The sequence below is a fragment of the Brassica napus genome, chromosome C4 (assembly GCF_020379485.1).
Source record: "Brassica napus cultivar Da-Ae chromosome C4, Da-Ae, whole genome shotgun sequence".
In the NCBI taxonomy this organism is placed as follows: Eukaryota; Viridiplantae; Streptophyta; class Magnoliopsida; order Brassicales; family Brassicaceae; genus Brassica; species Brassica napus.
Window position 1 is genome coordinate 11,272,994 of NC_063447.1, and position 25,779 is coordinate 11,298,772.

The 25,779-nt window shown below is 38.3% G+C and overlaps 1 protein-coding gene, 1 long non-coding RNA gene and 1 pseudogene across 2 annotated transcripts; 2 read left to right on the forward strand and 1 right to left on the reverse strand.

The window, feature by feature from the left end:
- Positions 1–24: 24 nt before the first annotated feature.
- On the reverse strand, positions 25–973 carry LOC106454738 (squamosa promoter-binding-like protein 3). The gene is made up of 2 exons (XM_013896851.3): positions 397–973; positions 25–313 (listed from the first exon to the last, which is right to left on the reverse strand). The coding sequence occupies exons 1-2, from the start codon at positions 696–698 to the stop codon at positions 172–174; spliced, it is 444 nt and encodes a 147-aa protein (XP_013752305.1). The 5' UTR covers positions 699–973; the 3' UTR covers positions 25–171.
- Positions 974–16,828: 15,855 nt separating this feature from the next.
- Positions 16,829–20,154, forward strand: LOC106454737 (annotated as a pseudogene).
- A 1,494-nt stretch (positions 20,155–21,648) lies between these two features.
- Positions 21,649–23,102, forward strand: LOC106451183. The gene is made up of 2 exons (XR_001289516.3): positions 21,649–22,128; positions 22,860–23,102. It is a non-coding gene; the product is annotated as an uncharacterized LOC106451183 (long non-coding RNA).
- The last annotated feature ends 2,677 nt before the right edge of the window (positions 23,103–25,779 follow it).

Here is a 25,779-nt window from a genome sequence, read left to right on the forward strand (position 1 = left end):
GTTAGGATAAAGAGACCATGATACTTGGTCTTAAATGCACCTATTGATGTCATAGGTTTAGGAGATAGCTTTGATTGCAACCATTATGGAGAAACAACATAGAGAGACACATAAGAGTACAAGGAGATAAACAAAGAGACTGACAGAAGAGAGCAAGCAAAGCTTATTTCTTCAGTAACCTTGATAGCCAATATGATCTTGAGACCTTTCACCTTCACCTTCACTTGCGCTTTTGCGCCTTCTCTCATTGTGTCCAGCTAAGCGTCTCCTACAACTCCGTTTGGATTCATCAAACTCACCAAGCTCGTGAAACCTATACAAACCAAAGTTAAAATTCTTATTTTCTTCTTGTTTTTTATCACAGGAGATAAATATATTTGATGACAGAGATGGTACCTGCTACACTGTTGGCAGAAACGTTGGTGAAGACCATAGATCCGAACAACAGGAGCTTTGGCATGAAATTCGCAGACTTTGTGTCGTCTGTGATACTGTTTGGCTCTGCTCATATCCGCAGTACATCTCTCGACCTGACAAGCTCCAGCACTACTGCTGCTGCTACTTGTAGCTTTGCCTTTCTGCTTCTTCTCCAAAGCCTCTTCTTCATCTTCTTCTTCTTCAAAAGTATCCTCTTCTTCTTCCTCACTCATTTCTCTTAAACTCCTCTTCGCTTCTGCTTTGCTTCCTTTCATACTCATCTGCAAAATATTACACACACACACACACACATGTAAGAATATGGAACAAGAGAAGAAGAAGAGAAGTAAAGGTCCCTTAAAACAAAAGTGGGGAAGGATCTTAGCTGCCTAAGTTATTGGACCACAAAGTTTCACTCCTTTTTTCTTCATGTATTAAGGTATTAAGTATATTATCATGTTGTCTATTATTTTTGTATGTAGAATACATATACATTCATCTTACTACTGTATATTAAAAGAAACCCTATAAAGAGAAAATGACAAAATGGACTAACATTTCGAGAGTGGTTTAAAGAAGTTTTATTTAAGTTTTCTTCTAACCCGTGAAAGAGATTTCCGTACAATGTTTTTCTGAGTGGTAACATGAAGTTGAGATTCGAACTAGAAAACTGACTACACCTATAGCTCATTATTTTCTTATGAATCATATTCGTTTTTAGTTCTTTTTGTTTCAGTATCTGTATATTGAAAGTTGATAACAGAAAAAAACATATATATGAAAAACATAACGTGAATGATTTATACATATTTTAAAAGGCCACCCGGATTGAATTCTTATTTAGTTTGCGACCAGGCAATTCAATTTTTACTGATCAATCATGGGGTGACTCAATAATTTGTTCATTTTGTAGAAAAGTCGTAAAAAGAATACTTGGGGTACAAAGAGAGGTTCTTTCGATTTTATAGCATAGGGGGTCATCCACTAAAGTATTTCATTTTTTTGGTGTAGATGATAAGGTCGTTCACGTTAGCCGTCGGGGCCACGAAGCCAGAAATACATATATAAGAGAATGGTCCAAACTTGAATGTATTAGGGAATCCTATTATAGATAGGATTACCTATTGATAAGTCGTATTTGTGTTAAAGATAAACATAAGTCTTAGAGATAAACTCTCGTAGGAATAGGATTAATATCGGTCATTGCTCATGTATATAAGTCGTTGTATGATGTTCTAGTAAACACAAGTTAACAGTTTACAATTCAGTCTCAACCTTACATGGCATCAGAGCATTAACAATCCTAAAACCTAATTTTTTTTTTTCCCAATTCATTAGCTTATCAAGTTGAAGGCTACTGATAATTCTTCCGCAAGTAAGACCGGTGGTCTCATAGAGCAAGGTAACGTGAGCATAGTCAGCTCGGCGACTCCTTATTCGTTGTATGCATCAGACAATCCTGGTGCATTGATAACTTCGGTGGTGTTCAATGGAGATAACTATAATGAATGGTCTACGGAGCTAATCAATGTCTTGAGAGCTAAGCGAAAATTATGGTTTATTGATGGAACAATACCTAAGCCTTTCATCGATGATCCAAATTTTGATCTCTGGTCATCGGTTAATTCCATGATTGTTGGTTGGATAAGATCTTCTATTGAAGCAAAGGTTCGATCGACACTGTTTCACACAAACTTTGGGAGAATTTGAAGAAGAGGTTTTCTGTTGGAAACAAAGTGCGTGTACATCATCTCAAAGAACAATTAGCGTCGTGTAAACAGGGTGGTCAATCGGTGATGGACTACTATGGACGTCTAGCAAAGATGTGGGAAGAGCTTGATATGTATAAGCCTCTCCGGCTTGCAGTTGCAGTGATGCTGCAGAGTATGAGAAAGAAAGGGATGAAGAAAAAGTTCATCAGTTTGTCATGGGGTTAGATGAGTCCCGGTTTGGAGGTGTATGTCAGGGAATCATACTAGTGATTCATTAGTTGATCTTGGAGAAGCATATGCTAAGGTAGTACGTGAGGAGCAGAGACTTGCTTCAACAAAAGAAAAAAAAGTTCAACAAAGTGCAGTTGGGTTCGTGGCAAAGAAAGATTCACTCGACTCACCTAGTTCTATATCATCTCGTCGCCCTTCTCAATGCTCTCATTACGGTCGCAAAGGACATGAAAAGGCTAACTGCTGGCAATTGGTTGGGTTTCCGGAGTGGTGGGAAGAGCGCTCAAATAACAGAACAAAAAAACAGAGGATCACAAAGTAGCAGGGGTCGAGGTGCATCAAGTTCTGATCGAGGTCGTGGCAATGGAACAGAGCACACAACGCTCATGCAACGTCCTCTAATTCTTCAAACTTTCCAGCATTCACAGATGAGCAATGGAAAGCGCTTACTTAAATGATCAATGAGAAAACAAAGTCAACTTCCGATAGGTTGACTGGTAAGCTATATGGAGATTTAATTCTTGACACTGGAGCTTCTCACCATATGTCTGGAGAACTCTCGTTTCTTGAGAAAGTGTCAAGCATACCACCATGTCCAGTTGCATTTGCTGATGGCAACAAGACGTTTGCCACACATATTGGCGTGTTCCACCTCTCTAATAAAATCACACTATCTAATGTGTTATTTTTTCCAAACCTAAACTGCTCTCTTATCTCGGTGTCCAAACTTCTTCGCCAAACAAATTGTTTTGCATTACTGATGGACACTCTTTATGTTTTACAGGATCTTTTCACGAGGATGCTGATCGGAGCATGTGAGGAGAGAGATGGGGTTTACTATTTCAAGGACGTCATGGCCGCTAGAGTCCAAGCTGCTGAGAAGACTGTTAAGGTAGTTGATCAGTATCGTTGGCACCAGAGGCTAGGGCATCCAGCGTTTTCAGTTTTGAGTCTTTTACCTATGTCGATTTCTACAAATAAGCCTCTAGCTCATAGTCTGTGTGACACATGTTTTCGAGTTAAGCAGACAAGAGAAGTTTTTTTGTCAAAGTTTGAATAAAACAAAAGAGTGTTTTGAATTGATTCACTGTGATGTCTGGGGTCCTTATCGTATTCGTTCATCCTGTGGTGCTTGTTACTTCTTAACGATAGTTGACGATTACTCACGATCAGTCTGGACATATTTGCTTCTTGAGAAGTCGGAAGTACAAACTGTTCTGCGAAATTTCTGCATAATGGCAATGAATCAGTTCGGTAAGGAAGTTAAAACAGTACGTAGTGACAACAGCACATAATTTATGTGTCTCTCTTGTCACTTTCGTGAGCAAGGAATCATCCACCAAACTTCATGCACTGCAACTCCTCAACAAAATGCTCGTGTTGAAAGGAAACATAGGTATATCCTCAATGTTGCACGATCATTACTATTTGTAGGGAATTTGCCGATTCGTTTTTGGGGTGAGGTAATTTTAACAGCTTCTCATCTGATAAAGAAAACCCCATCATCAGTGCTCGATAATATATCACCGTATGAATTTCTTTATGGAACCAAGCCTTCATATGAACACTTAAGAGTCTTTGGCAGTTTATGTTTCGTATATTACAAGTCAAGGAACAATGATAAATTTGGTTCAAGGAGTAGAAGATGTGTGTTTATTGGATCTCCATTCACTAAAAAAGGATGGACAGTTTTCGATCTTGAGACATAGGAGTTCCTTATCTCATGTGATGTTGTGTTTAAAGAAAAAGAGTTTCCTTTCGTATCTAAGTCATCAGTCCGGTCCTCTAGTCAACCAACTCCAAAAGAAGTAATTGATGAGGATTGAGAGATTACACATGTTACTCCCTTGGTAGAAAGGGGGAGTTCCGTTACTGATCAACTCCAAATTCGCAAGAGGTGCAGGCTGTCAGTCAGAAAGATGAACAATCAACTTCTAATAGTCAGCCAACTGAGTAGACTCAGGTTCAAGATATTCCAGAGTCAGAATCCATCCCATCTGTACCTCCAGATAACATATTATCTAGTGAAACAACGGGGTGTGGTCAGAGATCTCGTATGCCTTCAGTTAAACTCAAAGATTACGTCATGTACAATGCAGTTCGTCGTGAAGAAACCCCTCTCTCTTCTACTTGTTCCTCCTCTTCACCCTCTAGAAACAATCCATGTACTACTCCTTATCCATTGAGCGATTATGTCACTGATCTAAATTTCTCAGTTTCCCATCAAGCGTTCTTAGCAGCTGTAACGGCTGGAGTGGAACCAAAACGTTATTCTGACACCATCAAAGAGAAAGTATGGCGCGATTCTATGAAACTCGAGGTGGTTGCTCATGAAGAACTTGACACATGGGAACTAGCAACTCTGCCGCCTGGAAAGAAAGCTATTGCCTCACAATGGATACATCGCATCAAGTATAACGCCGATAGTACAGTTGAACGTCACAAGTCGCGTCTGGTTGCCTGTGGAAATAAACAAGTTGCAGGTGACGACTATGATGAAACGTTTGCTCCAGTCGTCAAGATGGCCACAGTTTGTAGCCTGTTAAGTCTTGTTGCAGCAAAAGGCTGGGAAGTTCACCAAATGGACGTTCACAACGTCTTTCTACACGGTGACCTTGAAGAAGAAGTTTATATGCGATTACCTCCTCGCTTCACTCATATTGATCCAAGGAAAATTTACAGACTTCGTAAAGCGATTTATGGCTTAAAGCAGGCTCCTCGCTGCTGGTTCTCCAAGTTATCTAATGCTCTCATCGAGTTTGGTTTCATTCAAGCCTATTCAGACTACTCTTTATTTACATACGCCAAAGGAGCAAAAGAGGTTCGAGTTCTGATCTATGTAGACGATTTGGTACTTGCAAGTAACGACTTGGAACTGCTTACCAAATTCAAAACTTATTTGGGAGATTGTTTTTGTATGAAAGACCTTGGCAAGCTCAAATATTTCTTGGGGATAGAAGTGGCTCGATCTGAGGAAGGAATCTTTCTCTCTCAAAGGAAATACGTGTTAGACATTATTTCAGATTGCGGATTACTTGGAGTTAAACCTGTATCTATTCCCGTAAAACAGAACCATCACTTGGCAGCTGACAAAGGACCATTGTTTTCAGATCCAAAGAAATATAGACGCCTAGTAGGATGTCTGGTTTACTTATGCATCACTCGTTTTGAACTCTGTTATGCCATACATTTGTTGTCACGGTTTATGAAGTCTCTGCATGTTGTGTATTGGGAGGCAGCATTACGCGTAGTCAGGTTTCTTAAAGGCTGTCCTGGACAAGGTATTCTCCTACGACCAGACCGTTCCCTCGAACTCTCAGTCTATGTTGACGCTGACTGGAGTACATGTCCACTTACATGTTGTTCGTTAAGTGCTTATGTTGTTCTGCTTGGAGGAAATCCTATTTCATGGAAGACCAAGAAGCAGAAGACAGTTTCTCACTCTTCCGCTGAAGTTAAATATCGAGCAATGGCTGCAGAAACTAAAGAGATGAAGTGGATTGTCCCACTTATGAAAGAACTCGGTATCGAGGTCAAGAAACCAGTTCTATTTTATTGCGATAGTAAGGCAGCTATCTACATTGCAGCAAATCCAGTCTTTCACGAACGCACCAAACACATTGAACGAGATTGTCACAGTGTTCGTGGTGCAGTTAAAGCCCGCCTTATATCTACTACCACTACAAGAAAACGTCTCATTATAACATGAAGAAAACGCTATTGAAAGATAGCATATGGCGAACGCTGTATCTTCCCCCGCAATCTTTTCTCGGGCACTTTAGATAGCGTCTTTTTGTGTGCTATTTTAATGTATTATTTCAATAGTGTTTATTAGTTATGCAATTGTAATACTTATGATAACATAGAATAAATGCTGTTATAGCTTTAATAAAAATTAAAAAAAAAATACAATTAAAATATTTCAAAAATTTGTATATTAAAATTGGTTATATGACTAGTATATTAAACTAAAATCAAACTAAACCAAATTTTGAAAAAGTTAAAGCTACAACTAAAATATCTGAACTTAAAGTTCTATCTCCTAGTGCCGCACCACACTACGACTCGCATCTCCACAGCACAACATCTTGCCTCCTCTGTCATCAAGCTTCTCGCATCAGACTTATAAAGGGAAAATGATGTTAAGCAGAGAGCCATGGAGAGTGATCCTGACAGGTACTCGTTGTGGAAGAGTTGTTATACTCCACGTAATCATGATCACCATTTTCTGGTTTAGATAAAGAACAAAGAAATTACGACTTTCCAAAGCATCATGATCTCTGTAACTATATGTTGTGATGTTAAGATTTACCATTAGTGGTGATTCCATCACGTGTCTTCGGTGATTGAACCTCCGCGCCTCGCCTCCAAGCTTTACTAAGTAGTACATCCCAATTCAAATAGAAAACACCACCTAACAAAATACACAGACACACAATATGAGAGCAAAAACTAGAATTTGAATTTAGTAATTTGGCCAAAAGATACCTCTTGAAGTTTGTCAACTGCTTCATCAATTCTTGCAACATCACAAAATTCATCAACCGCTTATGTATTCTCTGTCTCATCTGTCGTCCTTCTACAATCAACTCAAAGCATAAACAATTAGAGCTCAAACAAGGAAGAAGAGAAAGAAGCATAAGAATCTGAACAAGAAGAACCATAATCATGACAACTCGTGTGATCTCCTCCACATCACTCCATCATCTACTTCTTGCTGTGGCTGTTGGTGGAGCTGTGGTTCCAGTTGTGTAGTGTATCATCAAACAAATTGTGCTGTGAGAATTAGTAGGAATAAGTCAAGAAAATTTAACTCAAATGAAACAAGCCATTAACACAAGTGTTCTCAACTGACATGTAATTTTGAAGTATGAGAAGGAACCGTACCAAAAGACTGAAAATGATTTCACCGCGTTCCTCGCAAATCTCAAAACAGTCACGTCTTGGTTGTTACAGCAAACCCAAAAAAAGAAAGAAAAGAATTAGCTAAGGAAAAGCATACATGTCAACTATAATGTGACGACAATCATGATTCATGAACATCTAGAAATTATGGAATTATAGGCACGTGCAGTCAAAAGATTTACTACCTTCTCAGCATTCAGAGTCACTAAGATCCAGGAACAGCTTCCTCCAGGCCTTTCTTCCCCTGGTTTGCTTCAAGAAAACAATAAGAAACTTCAGTTAAGTAGCGGAAACAGAACATCACACAAATGTAGTAAGAGGAATGGTTAGTTCTTTCTCCCCCAAACATCACCATAACAAGACACACGAAGTACCAAATATCTCAATGAATGACTAAACAAGATTTAGTTTTCTGCAATAAAGTTCTAAAGAAGATGAAGAAGTTTATTTTCATGTACATACCTGCGAGTAAACAGAAGGATATCAAGAAATAAAACCATTAAAAGTAGACATTTTAAGTGTAGAATTCTGAGATTGACATGGATATATGACTCCTGAGATTGATGGTAGAGAGCCAAAAGTATCCAAACTCTTTGTTTAAGCTGTTGGGTGTACAGTGGTAGCCTTTCCACCACCATGGAAATCCTCTTTAACTCTCTCCACGAAGGCCATTGGAATATGCTTCCCAACAGATTCAATAGCAACAACACAAAGACAACACAAGAAGATCAATATCGTTTTAAAAACGGAAAGATAAACCCCCAAATTTCGAAAACCTAAAAAATTAAATTTGGTTTCATTACCTTTTTGAATTTCTTGGTCTCCTTCTCTAGATTAACCAGTTTCATCTTCAAATGTATACGAACAGACATGTAAAATTTTGATATATCAAAGCAATTTTGAAGATACAGAGCATCCAGAGGGAATAAAAGATACTTGAAGAGACACCACAAGAGCACCACTAGAGACTACTACCTCGAACGGATTTGTACCTGCTAGGGTTTTCAGTTTTGAATCGGCGACTCAGGTTCAGGATCGGAGAATTTCTCTGGTGGCTTTCTCTTGGTCCGATGTAACCGCGCAGAGCTCACCGAAGGGAGAAACCAAAAGTTCGCGTGGGACTTCGACGAAGATTGAAATCTTCTCTCTTATCTCTTCTCTCTTCACTTTTTTCTCTTCTCTCTTCTCTCTTCCCTCTTCTGTATCTGCGTTAGGTGGTCAGTTTGGAACCCTAGATCTAGAGAGCGAGAATGAAAGAACAGAAGATAAAAGAAGAACATAATTTCTTTTGTTCTTAAACATTTTTCTATTTTTTATCTAAGTCACGCGGGACTTGAAATTTTTTAGCCCGCTTCACCAATTCATAGCGTTTTTAATATATATTCAGAAGCGCCAATCACTAAAAATTGCTCGCGTTAATATATAGATAGCTTTGTAATTTGGAAACACTATGTTAAATTACGGGTCATGCCAAACATAGCATTCACATACAAAACGCTATCTTCTTATGCTATCTTTACCCACTTCCCTTGTAGTGTACGCATGTCCGCACCAAAGAACTGATATCTGACATTCTTACCAAAGCATTGGGTCGTTCTCAGTTTAAATTCTTGTCATCCAAGTTGGGTGTTCAAGATCTTCACGCTCCAACTTGAGGGGGAGTATTAGGGAATCCTATTATAGATAGGATTACCTATTGATAAGTCCTATTTGTGTTAAAGATAAACATAAGTCTTAGAGATAACCTCTCGTAGGAATATGATTAATGTCGGTCATTGCTCATGTATATAAGTCGTTGTATGATGTTCAAGTAAACACAAGTTAACAGTTTACAATTCAATCTCAGCCTTACAAAATGTATTCACTTTTCAACTGGTAATATGTAAAACGAAGACATATAAGCAAAATTGAAGTATCAAAACAGCACCTTTGTTTAGTTTTGGTTTCATGGTTTGAAATCAACTGTGATAAAAATGGTGTCAACACTGTAAACACACAAACTATTAGCATAGGAAAGTATATATTCTTATATTCATTTAAGGTAGTATAGTTATGTGCCTCTAACGGCTAATACAAACTTATCCTTTTTGAATGATTAGTGTTCGTGCAGTTTTTTTTTTCTTTCATCTTTCTGATGACTCAAACTCAAGATTTTTGATGTGATCTTTGAGGAGGAATCGACCATTGGAGAGTAAGTTATCATGCACAACTCACAATATAACGAAACACAAGTGATTGGAGAGTAATCTTAGTTATAAAGGACAAAGACTAATACGTCAAGCAAATTATCTAAATATCCTTGGGTAAGGTAAAGTCTGAAATGATTTCACATGCAATCATATTAATTATGTCTACATTATAGTGGATGATAGGAAGAAGATAGAATGCTTAATAAATTTATTTTCTACGTTCTGGATCCTTAATTATTAAGTTTTGTTGGGTTAAAATTATTAAGTTGAAACATAATCGAATATAAGAAACAAAAGGGCCAAAATATTAACGTCAAATTGGGCAATCGACAAATCAACTGTCACACTACTCCACATTATTGTACTGCCTGTCAATTTTGAATGCATCTTTTTGTTCAGCATCTCATTCTCCTTCTCTCTTTTTTTTTTCCATATTCTTTCCTCATTCAAACTATTCAACAGTAGTATGATGATAAGTAGTACTAGTATACAACTTTGTTTTTTTTTTGTAATATGTGTAGCTAAACTTCAAGATAGAATTAACTGTACAAGTATGGAGTCGTCATGTTATTTTTAACATAGCTGGATGATCAGAATTATCTTATACAGTTAAAGCTAATCAACTTGACCACGAACTTAAGCGCCCTTTGTCAAAAAGAAAAAAAACATGACCGCGAACTTATTTTTCTTACGTTTACAAGTTTGTAAAATTATAAGTACACTTTTGTTTTGAGTAATTTCTCTTTTTGGGAAGTTTACTATAATGACTCAAATTAGTTGTGTAATTACTAGAATGACTCATATTTTTCAAAAATTATTAGAATATTTTTCTGGTCAAAATTGCTCTTACACATAGTTATAACAAAAAAAAAAAATTTATCAAAATATCCTTATTAATTTTCGAGGGCAGATTTGTTTTAGAAAAAAAAAAATTTGTCGAATAATAAATCTGTTTATAAAATCTGTGTAGAAAAAGAAATCTATCATTAAAGTGGTGTTAGACTTTCTAATAACGTCAGTTTTGTTCACACGGCAGAGATAATTGTCCGATTTGATTAGAAAATAGATTTTTAAAAATATGTCTATCAAATGAGGTAGCAAATTTGTTATGAGTGGTAGATTTATGTGGTCAACTTATTTTTTAATAGACAAATTTATTTGTAATGTTAGACTTATTTTCTTACGGCAAATTTATATAACCGATTTAAAATTATTGGCAGACTTCTTATTTATGTGATGATAGACTTTTTAATTTATGTTGTGACAGATTTATTGACGAAAAACTTGGTTTTTGTAAACCAATTTTAATTTCAAACCGGTTTACATTAATTTCAAATTTGGTTTATTTTTAAGTTAATTAAACTCATAATTATGAAAAAATTTGTAGTTGTAATCATCTCTTTCATCTCTTTTTTTTCTTATCAAATTGTTCTTTTTCATGGTGGTTTATTCACTTGTTCCAATCCTTATTGCTTGGAAAAACATTGAGATCTTTTTTTTTTTCTTATCAAATTGTTCTTTTTCATGGTGGTTTAGTCACTTGTTCCAATCCTTATTGCTTGGAAAAACATTGATCTCATAATTTCTGTCTGCTGAAAGTAGAAATTTGAAAGAAAAAAAAAGTCATACATCCATCATTCATAAACCAAAACTAGTAATTTATACATCCATTATTTAGAGTTACTTACGAAATGAGACACTTTTTTCTCTTTTTTAACTTCATTAGACACATCTCACTTGAGGGACACTTCTTCCTCTCCTTTCCTATGTGTTTTGACTCATATACCCTTTTGCTTTGGTTAGTGATGAGTTAGTTTTATTAATATAAAATTGCTGCCAGCTTTGTGGGGACCAAAAGAGGAGCAACGTGTGGACAGTGATGTTGTGGATGACACAGATCTGGGTTTTGTGTCACCAGATGCAGCAAAGTTTTCGTGGATGTGGACAAGAAGATATATATGGTTGTTGTGGATGTGGACAAGAAGATATATATGGTTGTTGCTTTGTTTTATGTTGACTACATTATGGTGAGGGATGGTTGTTGCTGTATTTTATGGTGTTCACATTGGAGTTGTACTTAAGGAGACTAGTCCCGAAATGACATGAAATAGAAAGTAATAATAAAAATGCAGTAGGGTAATGATCGAAATCATAGTAATCTTAAACACAAAAGCATTAGGTGATAACATAGACGAAGAGTCTTGCAACAGAGTTGAATAGCTTTCCGAAGCAAGACTGTCAGATGGTTTGGAACTCCTTTGTGTCTCTGAGAACATGACGAAGGAATGGTAGGATCTCCGGTGAAGAATATATGTTAAGTTTGTTGATGGGGAACCTATCAGTCGCAAATAGCCTGAACGGGAGACGAGGATCCGGTTGCATGGTTCCTGAAAAGAGAGAGGAGAAACACATTAGTAGTTAGTGATGAGTAATCACCTTCGATTTCGTAGAGGCGAGCAAACCTCTGTAAAAATGGAGAAGAAAATCGGAGGAAAAATAATAAAAAAACAAGAAAATTGTAACTTTGTTCAACAAAAACACCCAGAAATGTGAACCTGTAAACACCATAAGAAGAAGGTAACTGAAAATCTGTTGTAATTGAAGAGATGAACCGATAAACCGAAAATCCCTAAAAATGGTTTCACCAAACCCTAGAATTGAAATTGAAGAGATGAACGGGGCTACTCCTGAAATTATGAAAAAAGATTAAACCTTTACAAAAGAGGAAACAGAAGTGGGGGAATACTAACCGGAGGACGACGGCGGTGGGTGAGTCCTGAGAAGCGGCGTTCTTCTTCTTCTCCTTCGCCTGAGAAAATGAGGGGTTTTTTTTCGCCATTAGACTTCGTCGACTCCGTGACAGATCCGGTTGGCTTCCGGCGATGAATCTTCGTAATCAACTCGATTTCGAGAATGGTGGAGCTAAGGTGTTTTTGGAAGATTTGAATGGTGGAGCTAAGGGTTTCGAGAATGGTGGAGCTAAGTCTCTCTTGTTTCAAATCTGTCTTGATTTGTCCGACACAGAATCAGGAAAAAAAATAAAAAATGTTGAACCATGGTTACTTTATCAGTGGTTAGGTAAGTGTGGTGAGGTCTAAAACGAGGGCAAGAATGACTTTAGACAAAGGTAATGTGTGTCCCATGTGGGATGTGTCTAATGGAGTAATTCATAAGATATAATGTGTCTTAGAGTGTAAAAAAATTCATTATTTATAAGCCAAAAAACCAGAAAAATAATACACCCGACTAAAGCCAAAAACCAAAAAAGTAATAAATCCGACTAAAGCCACAAACCCAGCAAGTTATACATCTGTTATTCAGTAGCTAAAAAACCAAAATACAAGACTAATTTATTCGACTCTCTCAGTCACTTTCTCATAAATATCAGCCGTCAACTTTAGTCGCAATGGCGTTATAATCTGATCATTCAAGCCATCAAAGTTACACCCAAGATCCTCCTTCTCCGTCATCTTCTTAGCTTCTTTCTCCTTCTTCACAACACATTGTATGGCAATCCATTTTGTCAATTGATTTCTGAATCACCTATGACTGAATAATATATAATGAGAATTAGTAAAAATATCTATATAAAAAACAGAGAACAAAGTCAATGCAGAGAACAAAAAAAATTAAATATACCCCCATAGCTTCAACAGCTTCTTCAACCATCTGAATATTAAAAAAAACAACTATAATTCATGCTCCTGTTCTGAATAGGTGTTTTCCCAACTTTGTATAAGCGCAGAGGATACATTCTAATGGCAGAGATGAGGCCATCTTGCGATAAACAACAAACACAATCGGCTACCATCAGTACATTGTTTCAATAGCCATTGCTGTGTTATATAGAAACAAAGGTTTTTCAATTTAAAAAAAACAATATCGTATTGCTAATCTATGAATTCAATAGTTAATCGATTTTACATGCATATACACTTTTTTGAGTTCAACTTCAGAGGAAAAGGGGATTTGGGAACTAGGGTTTTCAAAATTAAAATTGCAATCAATCAAATAATAATAACAACAAAGAACAACAAACATAATTAAGATGGATTTATGACTTACGAGTTCAAGTTTCGGGGAATCGAAGGTGGTGGTGTGGAGTTAGGGTTCGTCCACGACAACAGACAGGAAGACGAGATGAGATTGGGGTGTTCAGAATTGAAGACGTTCATGACCTTCGAAAGTGGTAATGGAGAAGGAACTGTTGGAGATCTTGGAGATGGAAGTCGCTAGCTCTTTCTTTTTCTTCTTTTTTTCTGTCGACGTTTTTTGCTAGAATGAAAGAGAAGTGGGGATTTTCCAATTTTGTTTTTACACAATTAAAGATTTATTCCTATTAATAAAATGGATATTTTGGTATTTTTGTTTCCCTTATAAGTTATTCTAATAAATACAAAAATATAAGAGTTATTCTAGTAATTAGATATATAATTAGAGTCGAGTAATTTCTCTTTTTAATATATTAACAACAGATTATGGATGAAGTCTATATCTTATTGAACAAAGCGTTCACGAAGTCTTATATTAGTGAAGAATAGATCAACATATAGAACATTATATAACATTGAAGAATGTGATATAATTAATCACGTTTGGAATAGGTTTGTAAAATTCAGTGCTTTGAACTAACTTTGGAATAGACAATACATATTACTATTAGAAGTGGCAGAGGAACCTTAACTTCCCCACGTGACGACAACAACGAGCAACGTTAAATTGTGAATTCTGCGTGGGACCTTTTTGTACTACACTCTTTTGTTTTGGCAACCTTTTAATTTGCAAAATCATACTTTTAAAATCAGATCAAAGGCATATATTTTCCAACTCATTGTCCAATTCGAACTCTAAAGTAGAGTGGTTATCTTTTCATTGGTGAAATAACTCAACACTGTACGCAGCTACATTAAGAAGAATACTTTTTTATTATCATCATATGTAAATAGGTTGAAGAGAATAAAGGCGATATTAGTAAAAATGATTAAAAGAAATTTTCTGTAACACCCGTATTTTCCAAAATAACTTAAATAAATAAAAAGTCTGAATCTCCATTTATTAGTTCTCAAAAGTCAACTCCAAAGTCGTAAATCCAATAAATAACCATAAATCCAAATAACATAATAAATCCCGAAAATATCGATAAAAGCATAAAATCCGCAAGTCTGAAAAAAAAAAGAAATAAAACTCCCAAAGCACCAGTCCGATAGCAATCACTCATGCTCGTCAGTTTCACCTAAAAGGGAAAGGAAATGAGGGGTGAGTAACAGGGGAGTTACTCCGTGAGGTATGAGATGCTAAACACGCAAACCACTGACTTGAGTAAATAGAACTCCCACTGTGGAAGTTTAGCTCTAACATGAACAAACAAGATGCCTAAAGCATCACACAACACAAACAATGCGATGATAGCATATAGCTAGTCCACACACCCCGCATCTCCTCATACGGATATATATATACATACGCTGCGTCGCTAGTACAGTCTGTCTCTGTACCCCCGCCCTCCAAAGCTGCGTCGAATGCAAACGTCTCTGCACCCACGCCCCACACAATCTGCGTTGCTAGCCCAGACGTCTCTGAGCCCCCGCCCACCAAAGCTGCGTCGCTAGTCCAGACATCTCTGGACCCCCGCCCACTCACATAGTCCCTACTCATAACTATGTATACTTACATATATATATCGCATATCTTAACATCACACAATCAAATCAACGGTTGAATCCTCTAGACCCCTAGTTCAAGTTTACAATGAATGAACTAACTAACAATCAAGACTCAAACAAACTCAATTCAAACAGACGGATCATGATTCGAAATCTAAACTACGATAGAGAGAATTCTACACTGGTACGGGATTTACGGAATAGACCCTCACCTTAGCAATGTGGAAAAGTGATAGCTATGAACTCCAGCTGCTCAAACAAACTCCAAATCTGAAATCACGGCGAAAAATCGAGTCAGAACGCCCTTCGAACGGTCCAAAACGGATAACCGGAGATCTGGTCAAAAAGTCAACCCGCTGGTCAAAGGTCAACTCGGTCTACTCTGACCCAAGCCGGTCAACCTTTGACCAAATCGAAATCGAATTGAACCTTCAGTTTTTTCCTTAACCGGATTCGATTTCAATTGGACCAGATTAAAATTGATTTCAATTCGGTTTAATCCAAACCAAACCAATTCCCAATAACCGGTCGGTTTAATCAATAATAAAATCGACTAACCAAACCGGCTTGACTGGTCAACGGATTGACTCGCTGAGTCAACTCGGCCGAGTCACCGAGTTACCGGCGAGTCGCCGTAGACCGGTCGCCGGCGGCGGCCAACGACGATGGTGGCTTACCGGAAAATCACCGGCGGCGGCGATGCGGCGGCGGCTTCCCGGGGGCGAACGGACGGTGGCCGGCTGTGGTGGCTCCGGCGAACGTCCGGCGGAGATGGCGGCGCGTGCGATTCACGCGTGAAACTTCCTCCTGCGCGTGTGGGCGCGTCGCGGCGGTTCTCGGGCTGAAACTCCTGCTCCGGACTCGTCTCAACGTCACGAACACACTGGTGGCCTTGAAATCGCGAGAAACCCAATCGTTAGAGAGATATCGACGATTTACTAAACGGCCAATACTTAACCAATCGGAAAAGGTGGTTTGCGGATTACCTAGGGGGTGAGACGGCGGCGGCGTAACGGATCTGATCTCAGTCGACGGTGGCTGAGACAGTTCACCAATATCTCTCTCTGACGACTCTAAATCTGCAGGGGGTTCGACGCCTTAGACTTTTTCTGAATAAAATAATAGGCTGGCTCTGTTTAAATAGGAACTCACCTAGGGTTTCCTGTAAACTGATTGGGCCTTGCTGGGCCTGCGGAATTGGGTCGTTACACTTATAATGCCCCGACCGCTCACGGCTAATGGGCCACCCACACCCGCTCTCTCGGCCCGTGGGTCCATCCCGTTCCAGCGATTGGTCCGTTAATTTTTTCAAGGTTCGAAATCATTGTTTACTGACCCTGCAATCACCACCCGACCTTTCCCCGTGCTTTGGCTTCACTCACACGGTATCGCGAATCACTTCCCGATAGGTCACCCATCCTTCCACTACTCCAGCTCAAGCACGCTTAACTCTGGAGTTCTAAACGGATGTGTGACGAAAAATATAAGTTAACTTTGGTGACATAGGTAGCCAAATCAATTCTCTTAAGCCTTTTCACATATCACGACCTGGGATATTACATTTTCCCTTGTTTAAAAAGGTTTAGTGTTGAATAATATGTTTATTGATCATTGTTGTATAACTCGCTAGTCTGGGATCACACCTTGTAAATTTTTATCTATGTGTGTCGCATTTGTGCTTGACCTTATTAAGAAAAGTGGCGCAGTCATATCCCAAAGCGAAGCCACAATCAATGCAGTTCAATACAGTGGATGTTTTAACTCCACAAGCACCACAAAACTTGGCTTCTGAGGAGGTAAGGTATAACTTATGATCCGGATGGGGCTTTCATGGTTGAATGTCTCCTTAACTGAAGTACATATCGTACATCTATCTGGACATCGCAAGATTTGCTACATACGTACTTGAATCCACTGCAGAGCCGCTTATATACAGTGCAGTGGAATAAGTTATAACCATGCTCCTCATCTGGAGTAGTGTTTGGTCGCAGGGGTGGAAGTAGATAAATATTTTGTTGGGGGCATAACTAAAATTACTTATAGAACTACGGATAAATTTGCTATAAACACAGGGGCATAACTGAAATTACTCTATGTTTACACAGGATTTTGAAAAAGCACTGGGGGCAGTTGCCCCCCTCTTACGTAACGTGGCGTCGTAGAGTAAGTGTGTGCTTGTGTAGCTCATGTCTTAACTTCCGGGGAAGACTTGCGCAGGTCTCGTGAGGAACAGAATCACAAACCGAACATTTGTTGTATGGATAAAAATAGACCGGTAGAGCGCAAGCACTGCAGTGGCCAGTGGGTAGCTTCATGACAAACAAGACCACACCTTAGTTGAGTTTAAGAACATGTTCATGACTGAAATGCTTAATTAAATTGTCATCTACCACAATCAGACCTTTCTACGTCTGGCTTACCAACGGTGTAAATTAGGAAACCGATGTAAGAGAAAAACCAGAATTTAACCGGTTTTGTATTTGGTCTAATCTGGTACAGTTTTAATTTCAGTCCACTTTTTACAGCAATTAAAGTCACACATCGGATAAAACAATTTTTTTATTTCATGTATATAAAAGTTCAGTTCACAAGTACTTAACGTCGAGCTTAGTAACGCAAGCTTGTGATCCGAGTGGAGACAATAAGGTGATGGGACGTTGTCGTGACTTGCCCGGGTATGGTTTGGCCCAAGGGAGTTCGGTTTGCCGCAATGGCATGGCGTTAGTCTCCCACAGCCTCCTGGTATGCCAGTTTAAATTGGACCTGACTAGCCTGGGTATGGTTTGGCCCAAGGGAGTTCGGTTTGCCGCAATGGCATGGCGTTATTCTCCCTCAGCCTCCGGGTATGCCGGTTTAAATTGGACCATCACTTTTGCTATTCTTTGGTCAAAAATAATTTTAACGTCATCAATAACGTTCATCAAACAAGTAATAAAATGGGAATAGACTGTCCACGTCAGTATAAAAAGTCGTCCAATGGGGAGCTGTTTTTTTGCCACGTCACCATGGATGAAATAGAGAGGACTTTCTTATTGGATCTGTTAAAAGTTTTATTGGCCCACCCAGCCCATCTAGACAAACCTGCTTCTTCGTCTTCAAGCTTGGCGAGCCTCTCCCGACTCTTCCACTTCATCTTTTCCGATCTCGGTCTTTTGTTTTTGTGTTACCTTCTCAGTCAATGATCATATTCAATACTGGTGTGGAAATACCTTTGGATCCAAAGGGATTTGCGTTCATCCAATCAATGATTCGTTTCCAGGTTTTGCTTTCATCCTATTCTGATTATTCTTATAAAATCTGATGCAGAGATTCATTTGTCGTCTTCTTCTTCGTCTCCCCATTCACTGCAAAGATGACGAAATATGTATTCAGACCTACCAAATCCGCTCCTTGTTCTCCCACAAAGACACTAGATCTCTCCCGCACACGATCTGAATAATTCCATGTCATCCACAAGGTTCCCATCAGAGACAGTCCTTACATCAGAGCCAAAAATGTTCAGGTGATTAATAGTCTCATCCTTTCTTTCAGATCTTGGAATCATAACTTTTCATTTTATTTGGTTGTTTTTGCGATTGATTATTGGATTCAGTTGGTAGAGAAGGATCCTGAGAGAGCAATTCCGCTGTTCTGGTCCGCCATTAACGCCGGAGACAGAGTTGACAGTGCTCTGAAAGATATGGCTATGGTGATGAAGCAACAAGATCGGGCAGAATAAGCTATCAAAGCTATTAAGTCTCTTAGAGTCTGGTGTTCAGATCAAGCACATGAATCGCTTGACAGCATCCTCTTAGATCTCTACAAGGTACTCACTTTACAAAAAAAAAAAAAACAGAACATCCTCTATTTTTTCTTTGTTTCCTTATGCAATTCTTGAGTTTTTACTGAACCGTTGTGTGTTATTTTTGTTTACAGAGATGTGGGAGAAAGATGACGAGATTGCACTGTTGAAACACAAACTCTTCTTGATACATTAAGGACTCGCCTTTAACAGGCAAACAAACCAAAACCGCTGGATCTCAGGGGAAGAAGTTTCAAGTCTCTTTTGAGCAAGAAGCAACTCGGCTACTGGGCAACTTAGGATGGGCTTTGATGCAAAGAGACAACTTCGTGGAAGCTGAAGACGACTACAGGAGAGCTCTATCTATCGCACCTGACAACAACAAGATGTGTAACCTCGGAATCTGTCTTATGAAGCAAGGCAGGATCAATGAAGCCAAAGAGACGTTACGGCTTGTGAAGCCAGCGGTCGTGGATGGTCCTAGAGGAAGTGGATTCGCATTTAAAAGCTTACGAGAGAGCGCAGCAGATGCTTATAACGATCTTGGCTCCGAGATGATGAGAAGAGGAGGGGATGATAGGGTTGAGCAGAGAAGGCTTTTCGACACCATGTTTGGTTCTTCCTCTATATGGCTGCCTCAGCCTTGTAGAGAACAGAGCATGAAGCCTAAAGGAAAGCCGGATTTGAGGAATGGTGGGTACGGTGACGAGAACATGAAAACCAATGTGAATGCGAATGTAGTACTAAACAACCCATTAAGGGTTGATGCAAAACCGTTCTTCTCTTCGAAGTTGATCAACAATAAAGAGAAGCTGAAGAGGACAAGATCGTCGAGTCAAACCATGGGAAAGTTGATTTTTGGTGGTGGTGATGAGGGAGAGACAAACACGAAAGATAAGAAAGCGATAGACTCTGGATTACCAGACAGCAAGGAGTTCGAAGAAGCGGTGATCATGGCTGTTTTGGGGACAGAGACGAAAGTGTTGGATAAGAAGAGGCTCAAGGTTTTTCAGGACATCACATTGTCCTCCATAAGCCCAAGAGCCTGAGTGTGTTATCTCAAATAAGATCCTCTGGTAACAATGGCTGTTATAAACGGGAAATCGATAAAGAATCTTGAGAAATGTTTTTGATTATCTACAGAGAATTTACAAAGCTATATTATTTGAAACATTCTCCAAGTTTCTTTCTTTAACATTAAAAACTCATCAAATTATAAAATTAGATGTGTTTTCTAATTTATGAACGCTTTGATATATCATGTGTCCGACATAGAAGATTATATATTTTAATAATAAAGTAAAATTGTTGATGTTGAGTTACAGTCATTATGTCTAACTATGATCCATCGAGTACAATTTTGTTTTACACAAAAATACCTTTTTTTTGTCAAACACAAAATACCTTTTTCGCTACATTTTTAGCCAGTTAAACTTCAACAAACGCTATGCACTTTATAAATATGTTATCACCAATTAAAAATTACAACAAAAAACAAAAAAAAAATCTTAAGTTAGGAATATAATCATTATTATTTTTTTAGAAAAACCTCCAACAATGTTAAATACACTCTACACACACAACATATACATAACACCAACCGCTAAAAATTAGAACAGTTCATCACTACATCTCAACCATATTACAATACAAATCTTAGAAAACTAGTAACCACGGCAAAACGCTAACTACACAAATACATCATCACATCTACACATAGAGGTAAAGCAACAACAACGTGTATGAAATTTATTTTGTGCTTTTGTTTGTATATTGTGGCTTATATACAAACTACAAATTAAATATGCTTAACGCAAACACACGTAAAAATGAGACATCATATTTGAATATATTTAAATAAATAATTTTAAATATATTATATTCTTGATAATTTTAAAATTACTTAAAAAGAAACTAAAGTATTAAAAAATTAATATAAAAATAAAACTAAAGCAATATTTTGTAACGTCAAAATAATAAATGAATAAAAAATATATTATATTAATAAAATAAATTTTAGATTTTAAAGACTTCTAATTCATGTAATATTACAAAATTCAAAATTTGTTTATTACAATTAATATTTTACCATTGGATATATTAAAATAATATTCTAGATCGATATGCAATTGTCAGTTTTCAACTATTTCACGTAAAAAAATATTATTGTGTTACATATAATAGAAATACTTACTTCAAACTAAAAATATATATAAAAAAATCAAATTTAAAAATTAGTTATATATAATTTAATATACAAAATTCACATACAAATAAAAATGATAAATGTAACAAATTTATATATATTATCCGCGCATAGCGCGGAGAAAAGATATAGTATATATAGAAGATTCTCAAGAAGTGTTTATGTATCCTTCAAGAGTTCGATATTTGAGCTGTTGGGTTGCAAGAGTGAGTGAGGTTTGGAGCGATGAGTGGCAGTGCTTCTTGGTTCCTTAACGATCAACACAGATGACAACTCTTTGTTTGAATTATTTTGAAGGTCTCACAGTTTCACTCAGATGTTTCACTGCGTTACCTTGTTGGAAAAGAGCTTCTTATTAGAAAGACACTTAGCCTTAATGGTCCCTTGAGATACGGACAACGTGAATCAGTTACTTGTAATCTCATTGACAGGTAAAAGTAATTCTCAGAGTAGAATGTGTTGTTAACTTGTGCTATGTCATTGTGTTCCACCAGCTGAATGGCATTTGCGTCTACAGTCTCATAGATATTTGTCTTCCACCTCAAGTAACCTACTACGTATCATATCATATGAACTCTAGCTATGGCTATAGGGATGTTAAAATGGGTTTTTTTCAATAGGGTTAGTCCGGCCCGCTCCTGATTTCATAACCCTAAACCCGTTAATTTTTGTTTGGGTTAAATTAGGGTCGTCTAAAATGAAACGCGGGTTAACCCTAAACCCGTTAATTTTTTTTAAGAAAACAAAAGTAAACAAAGCGACGTCGTTTCTTCTGTCAACTCTCACCATCTCATCATCGTTGTTTCTTCTCTCGACTCTCACCATCTCAACCAGAGACGAGATCCCAATGGCCTCACCATCTCATCTCTCGCCGCCTTAACGCCTCACCATCTCATCTCATCTCGTCGTCGTCACTCGTCATCATCATTACTTCAGAGGGCAAACCAGAGACGAGATCCCAATCATCTCATCTCATCTCATCACGGTCACAATCAGATCAGCAAGCATACCATTTTGTAAACAGGTACATTTGAAGAATGTTCTTTGTTCTTAGCTAGCAGAATATGGTGAGATCTTTTGCTTATGGGTTTGTATGCCTAGTAATGAGACAAAATTGAAAGAACTCGATCTGTGACGATTCAAGCTCTTTTTGGGTTTGTTAAAATCGATCTCTAGGTATGTGGGTTTGTCGAAATCGATCGCTAGGGTTTGTGGGTTTCTTGAAATCGATCTCTAGGGTATGTGGGTTTGTAGAATTGAGATTGTCTCTTGTTGTCTGAGATTGTATCTTGCTGTCTCAGATTATAGCTTGCTGTTTGGTAGACTGTAGGCTGTATCTTGCTATCTGAGACTGTAGCTTGCTGTCTGGTTTAAGTATATATTTTTGGTGCTGTTGTGTCGTCCTGTATCTATGCGTTTATGAGCTCAAAACCTTAATGGCGTTAGGCGTTAGCTTGTTTGGTGTATTGTTCAGTGAAGATAAACTCATTTGAATGTTATTAGGGCACTTGATTTTTGATTGATTGTGTAGATGTCATCTAGCTTTTCCATGTTGTGTCTTTAGCTAGCGAGTTTCCACTCTGAGATCAGCTTAATAATATACTCGTTACGTTGTGGGTTTCTTGCGTGTATGAATGTATCAGTGTGTCACTCACTGGTCGAGTTTGACTGTTTTAGCTTCTAGCTAATGAATCAAGCATCTTGTTGTTGGCTGTGATAAACTGATTCTGTTGTTGGCTTGTTGGCTTGTTGCAGAGCAACGAGTGTTTGAAGAGACTCAAGAGTCAAGAGACTTGGAGAACAACAAGTGTTGGCTGACTTGAGAGTTTGAGTAAAGTTCTATTTATTAAAGTAGCTACAAAGTTGTGCCCAAGAGTTATATTTATACTTTGCATTTACATTACATGAATGTTAACTTTGGTTTTTAATTTCAGTGAAAGACAAAAATGAATAAAAGACACATTTTGTTAGAAATATGAGAGAAGTGTTGTTGTGAAAGTTGTGTCTTTCTCATTAGCTCTCACTATCAATATATAGTAGAGGTTCCAAGGGTTTACAACAAAGGAGAGTATCTACACATTTATTACATATTGACCACAAATATCTAGACTTGGTCAAAGCTCATAAATGCTCCGGTTGAATGAGTCTTCATCTTGACTAGTCTTGGACGGATGAGACGAACCGGAGACGGGTGTAGACGGACCGGATAGTCTGGTCGGATGTAAACCTCCCTGATGGTTAATGGCAATCCACATATCCATATCATGGATTTATAACACTCCCCCTTGGATGCCATAACCATATCGGGCTTGTAATGTGCTAACGTTGCCTCATTAAAACCTCTCCCGGAAAACCCAAAACCCAATGTGGTAAAAAGGGAAACCAAGGACAGGAAAAAGAGTACAACACACATTACTCCCCCTGATTTGGACATCACTGAAGGTCCTTGAGTCTTCGCATGCCAATCTGCTGCGTAAGCTTCCTGAATGTGCTGGTGGGAAGTGACTTGGTGAAGAGGTCGGCTGAGTTCTCACTTGACCGGATTTGAGTGACGCTGACCTCCTTGGCTTTCTGCAACTCATGTGTGAAGAAGAACTTGGGTAGTATATGTTTGGTTCGGTCACCTTTGATATACCCATCTTTGAGTTGAGCAATGCAGGCTGCATTATCCTCATATATGATGGTCGGACCATTGTCCTCGACCATTCCACTATCTGATCGGATGTGTTGAGTCATAGACCTCAACCATACACACTCACGACTTGCCTCATGCATGGCTAAGATTTCTGAGTGATTTGATGATGTGGCTGCTATAGTTTGTTTCATGGAACGCCATGATATTGCAGTACCACCATGAGTGAACACATATCCGGTTTGGGACCGAGCATGGTGTGGATCAGATAAGTAGCCTGCATCAGCAAAGCCTACTAAACCATCTTTGGTTTCATTGGTATAAAATAGACCCAAATCCTTAGTTCCTTGAAGGTAACGTAGGATATGTTTAATTCCATTCCAGTGCCTTTGGGTCGGACATGAACTAAAACGGGCTAGGAGACTCACGGCAAAACATATATCTGGTCTAGTGTGGCTAGCCAAATACAGTAACGCTCCTATGGCACTGAGGTAAGGCACTTCTGGACCCAGGACATTCTCATTCTCGTCCTTAGGACGGAATGGGTCAGTGTCCACTCCAAGGGACCTCACGACCATTGGGCTGGTCAATGGGTGAGCCTGGTCCATGTTAAATCTCTTGAGTACTTTTTCAGTATATGCCTTTTGATGCACAAGGATTCCTCCTTTTATGTACTCAAGTTGTAACCCCAAACAGACTTTAGTTTTACCTAGGTCTTTCATTTCAAACTCTTTCTTGAGATATTCAACTGTTTGGGCGATTTCCCCAGGGGTTCCAATGATGTTCAAATCATCAACATACACTGCTATGATAACAAATCCATTGTTTGCAAACTTCTTTATAAAGATACATGGACTGATAGGGTCGTTCTTATAGCCAACTTTGGCAAGGTATTCGCTTAAGCGATTATACCACATTCGACCACTTTGCTTAAGTCCATATAAGGATTTGTTCAGCCTTATGCAGTGTTCTTCTCGAGAACCTTTATTAGCTTTGAGCTCAACACCCTCTGGTAATCTCATATATATTTCGTTATCCAGTGGACCATAAAGGTATGCGGTTACAACATCCATTAACCGCATATCCAAATTTTCTTTGATGGCCAGACTTATTAAAAATCGAAATGTAGTTGCATCCACCACAGGGGAGTATGTCTCCTCATAATCGATGCCTGGTATTTGTGAGAATCCTTGTGCAACAAGCCGTGCTTTGTATCTTACAATTTCACCATGTTCATTTCTTTTCCTCACAAATACCCACTTATATCCCACTGGTTTAACATTATAAGGTGTCCGGATAATCGATCCAAAGACATTCCTTTTCTTAAAAGATTCTAACTCCACGTTTATGGCTTCTTTCCATTTGAGCCAATCTGATCTTTGAGTGCACTCTAGTATAGACGTGGGTTCATGATCCTCATCTAAGTCCATAACATCAAGGGCTACTTGGTATGCAAATATATCATTGATGTCGACATCTTTCCGGTTCCATCTTGTCCCAGACATTAAATAATTAATTGAGATCTCATCATTAGCACCTTCAGTACCATGAGGCTCGGCGTCCCGAGTCTCATTGGTTGGTACCTTAGGCATGGCCATTTCGGCCTTGTCTGGACAATCTATGACCTCGGTTTCTTTTGCACCTTTCTTTAGTTTCCGAGGTCTTTTATCTTTGGAACCAATTGGTCTACCACGCTTAAGACGTGCTTTAGACTCTGTAGCCACTTGATTGTGTCCATCTTGGACATCAATACTTATTGGTGCATTACAAGCTGGTATATAGGACTTAGTCACTCTTTTCGGGTCAGCAAAGGAATCAGGCAATTGATTAGCTAGCTTTTGCATATGAATTATTTTCTGGACCTCTAAATCACATGATTGAGTCCGAGGATCTTGCCATGATAAGGATGTTTGATTCCATACAATTTCTTTGCCCAGCTTGTTATTTTCTCCCCCTAATGTTGGGTACTCTGATTCATCAAAATGACAATCAGCATATCTGGCCTTAAATAAATCTCCAGTAGTAGGCTCAAGATATTTAATA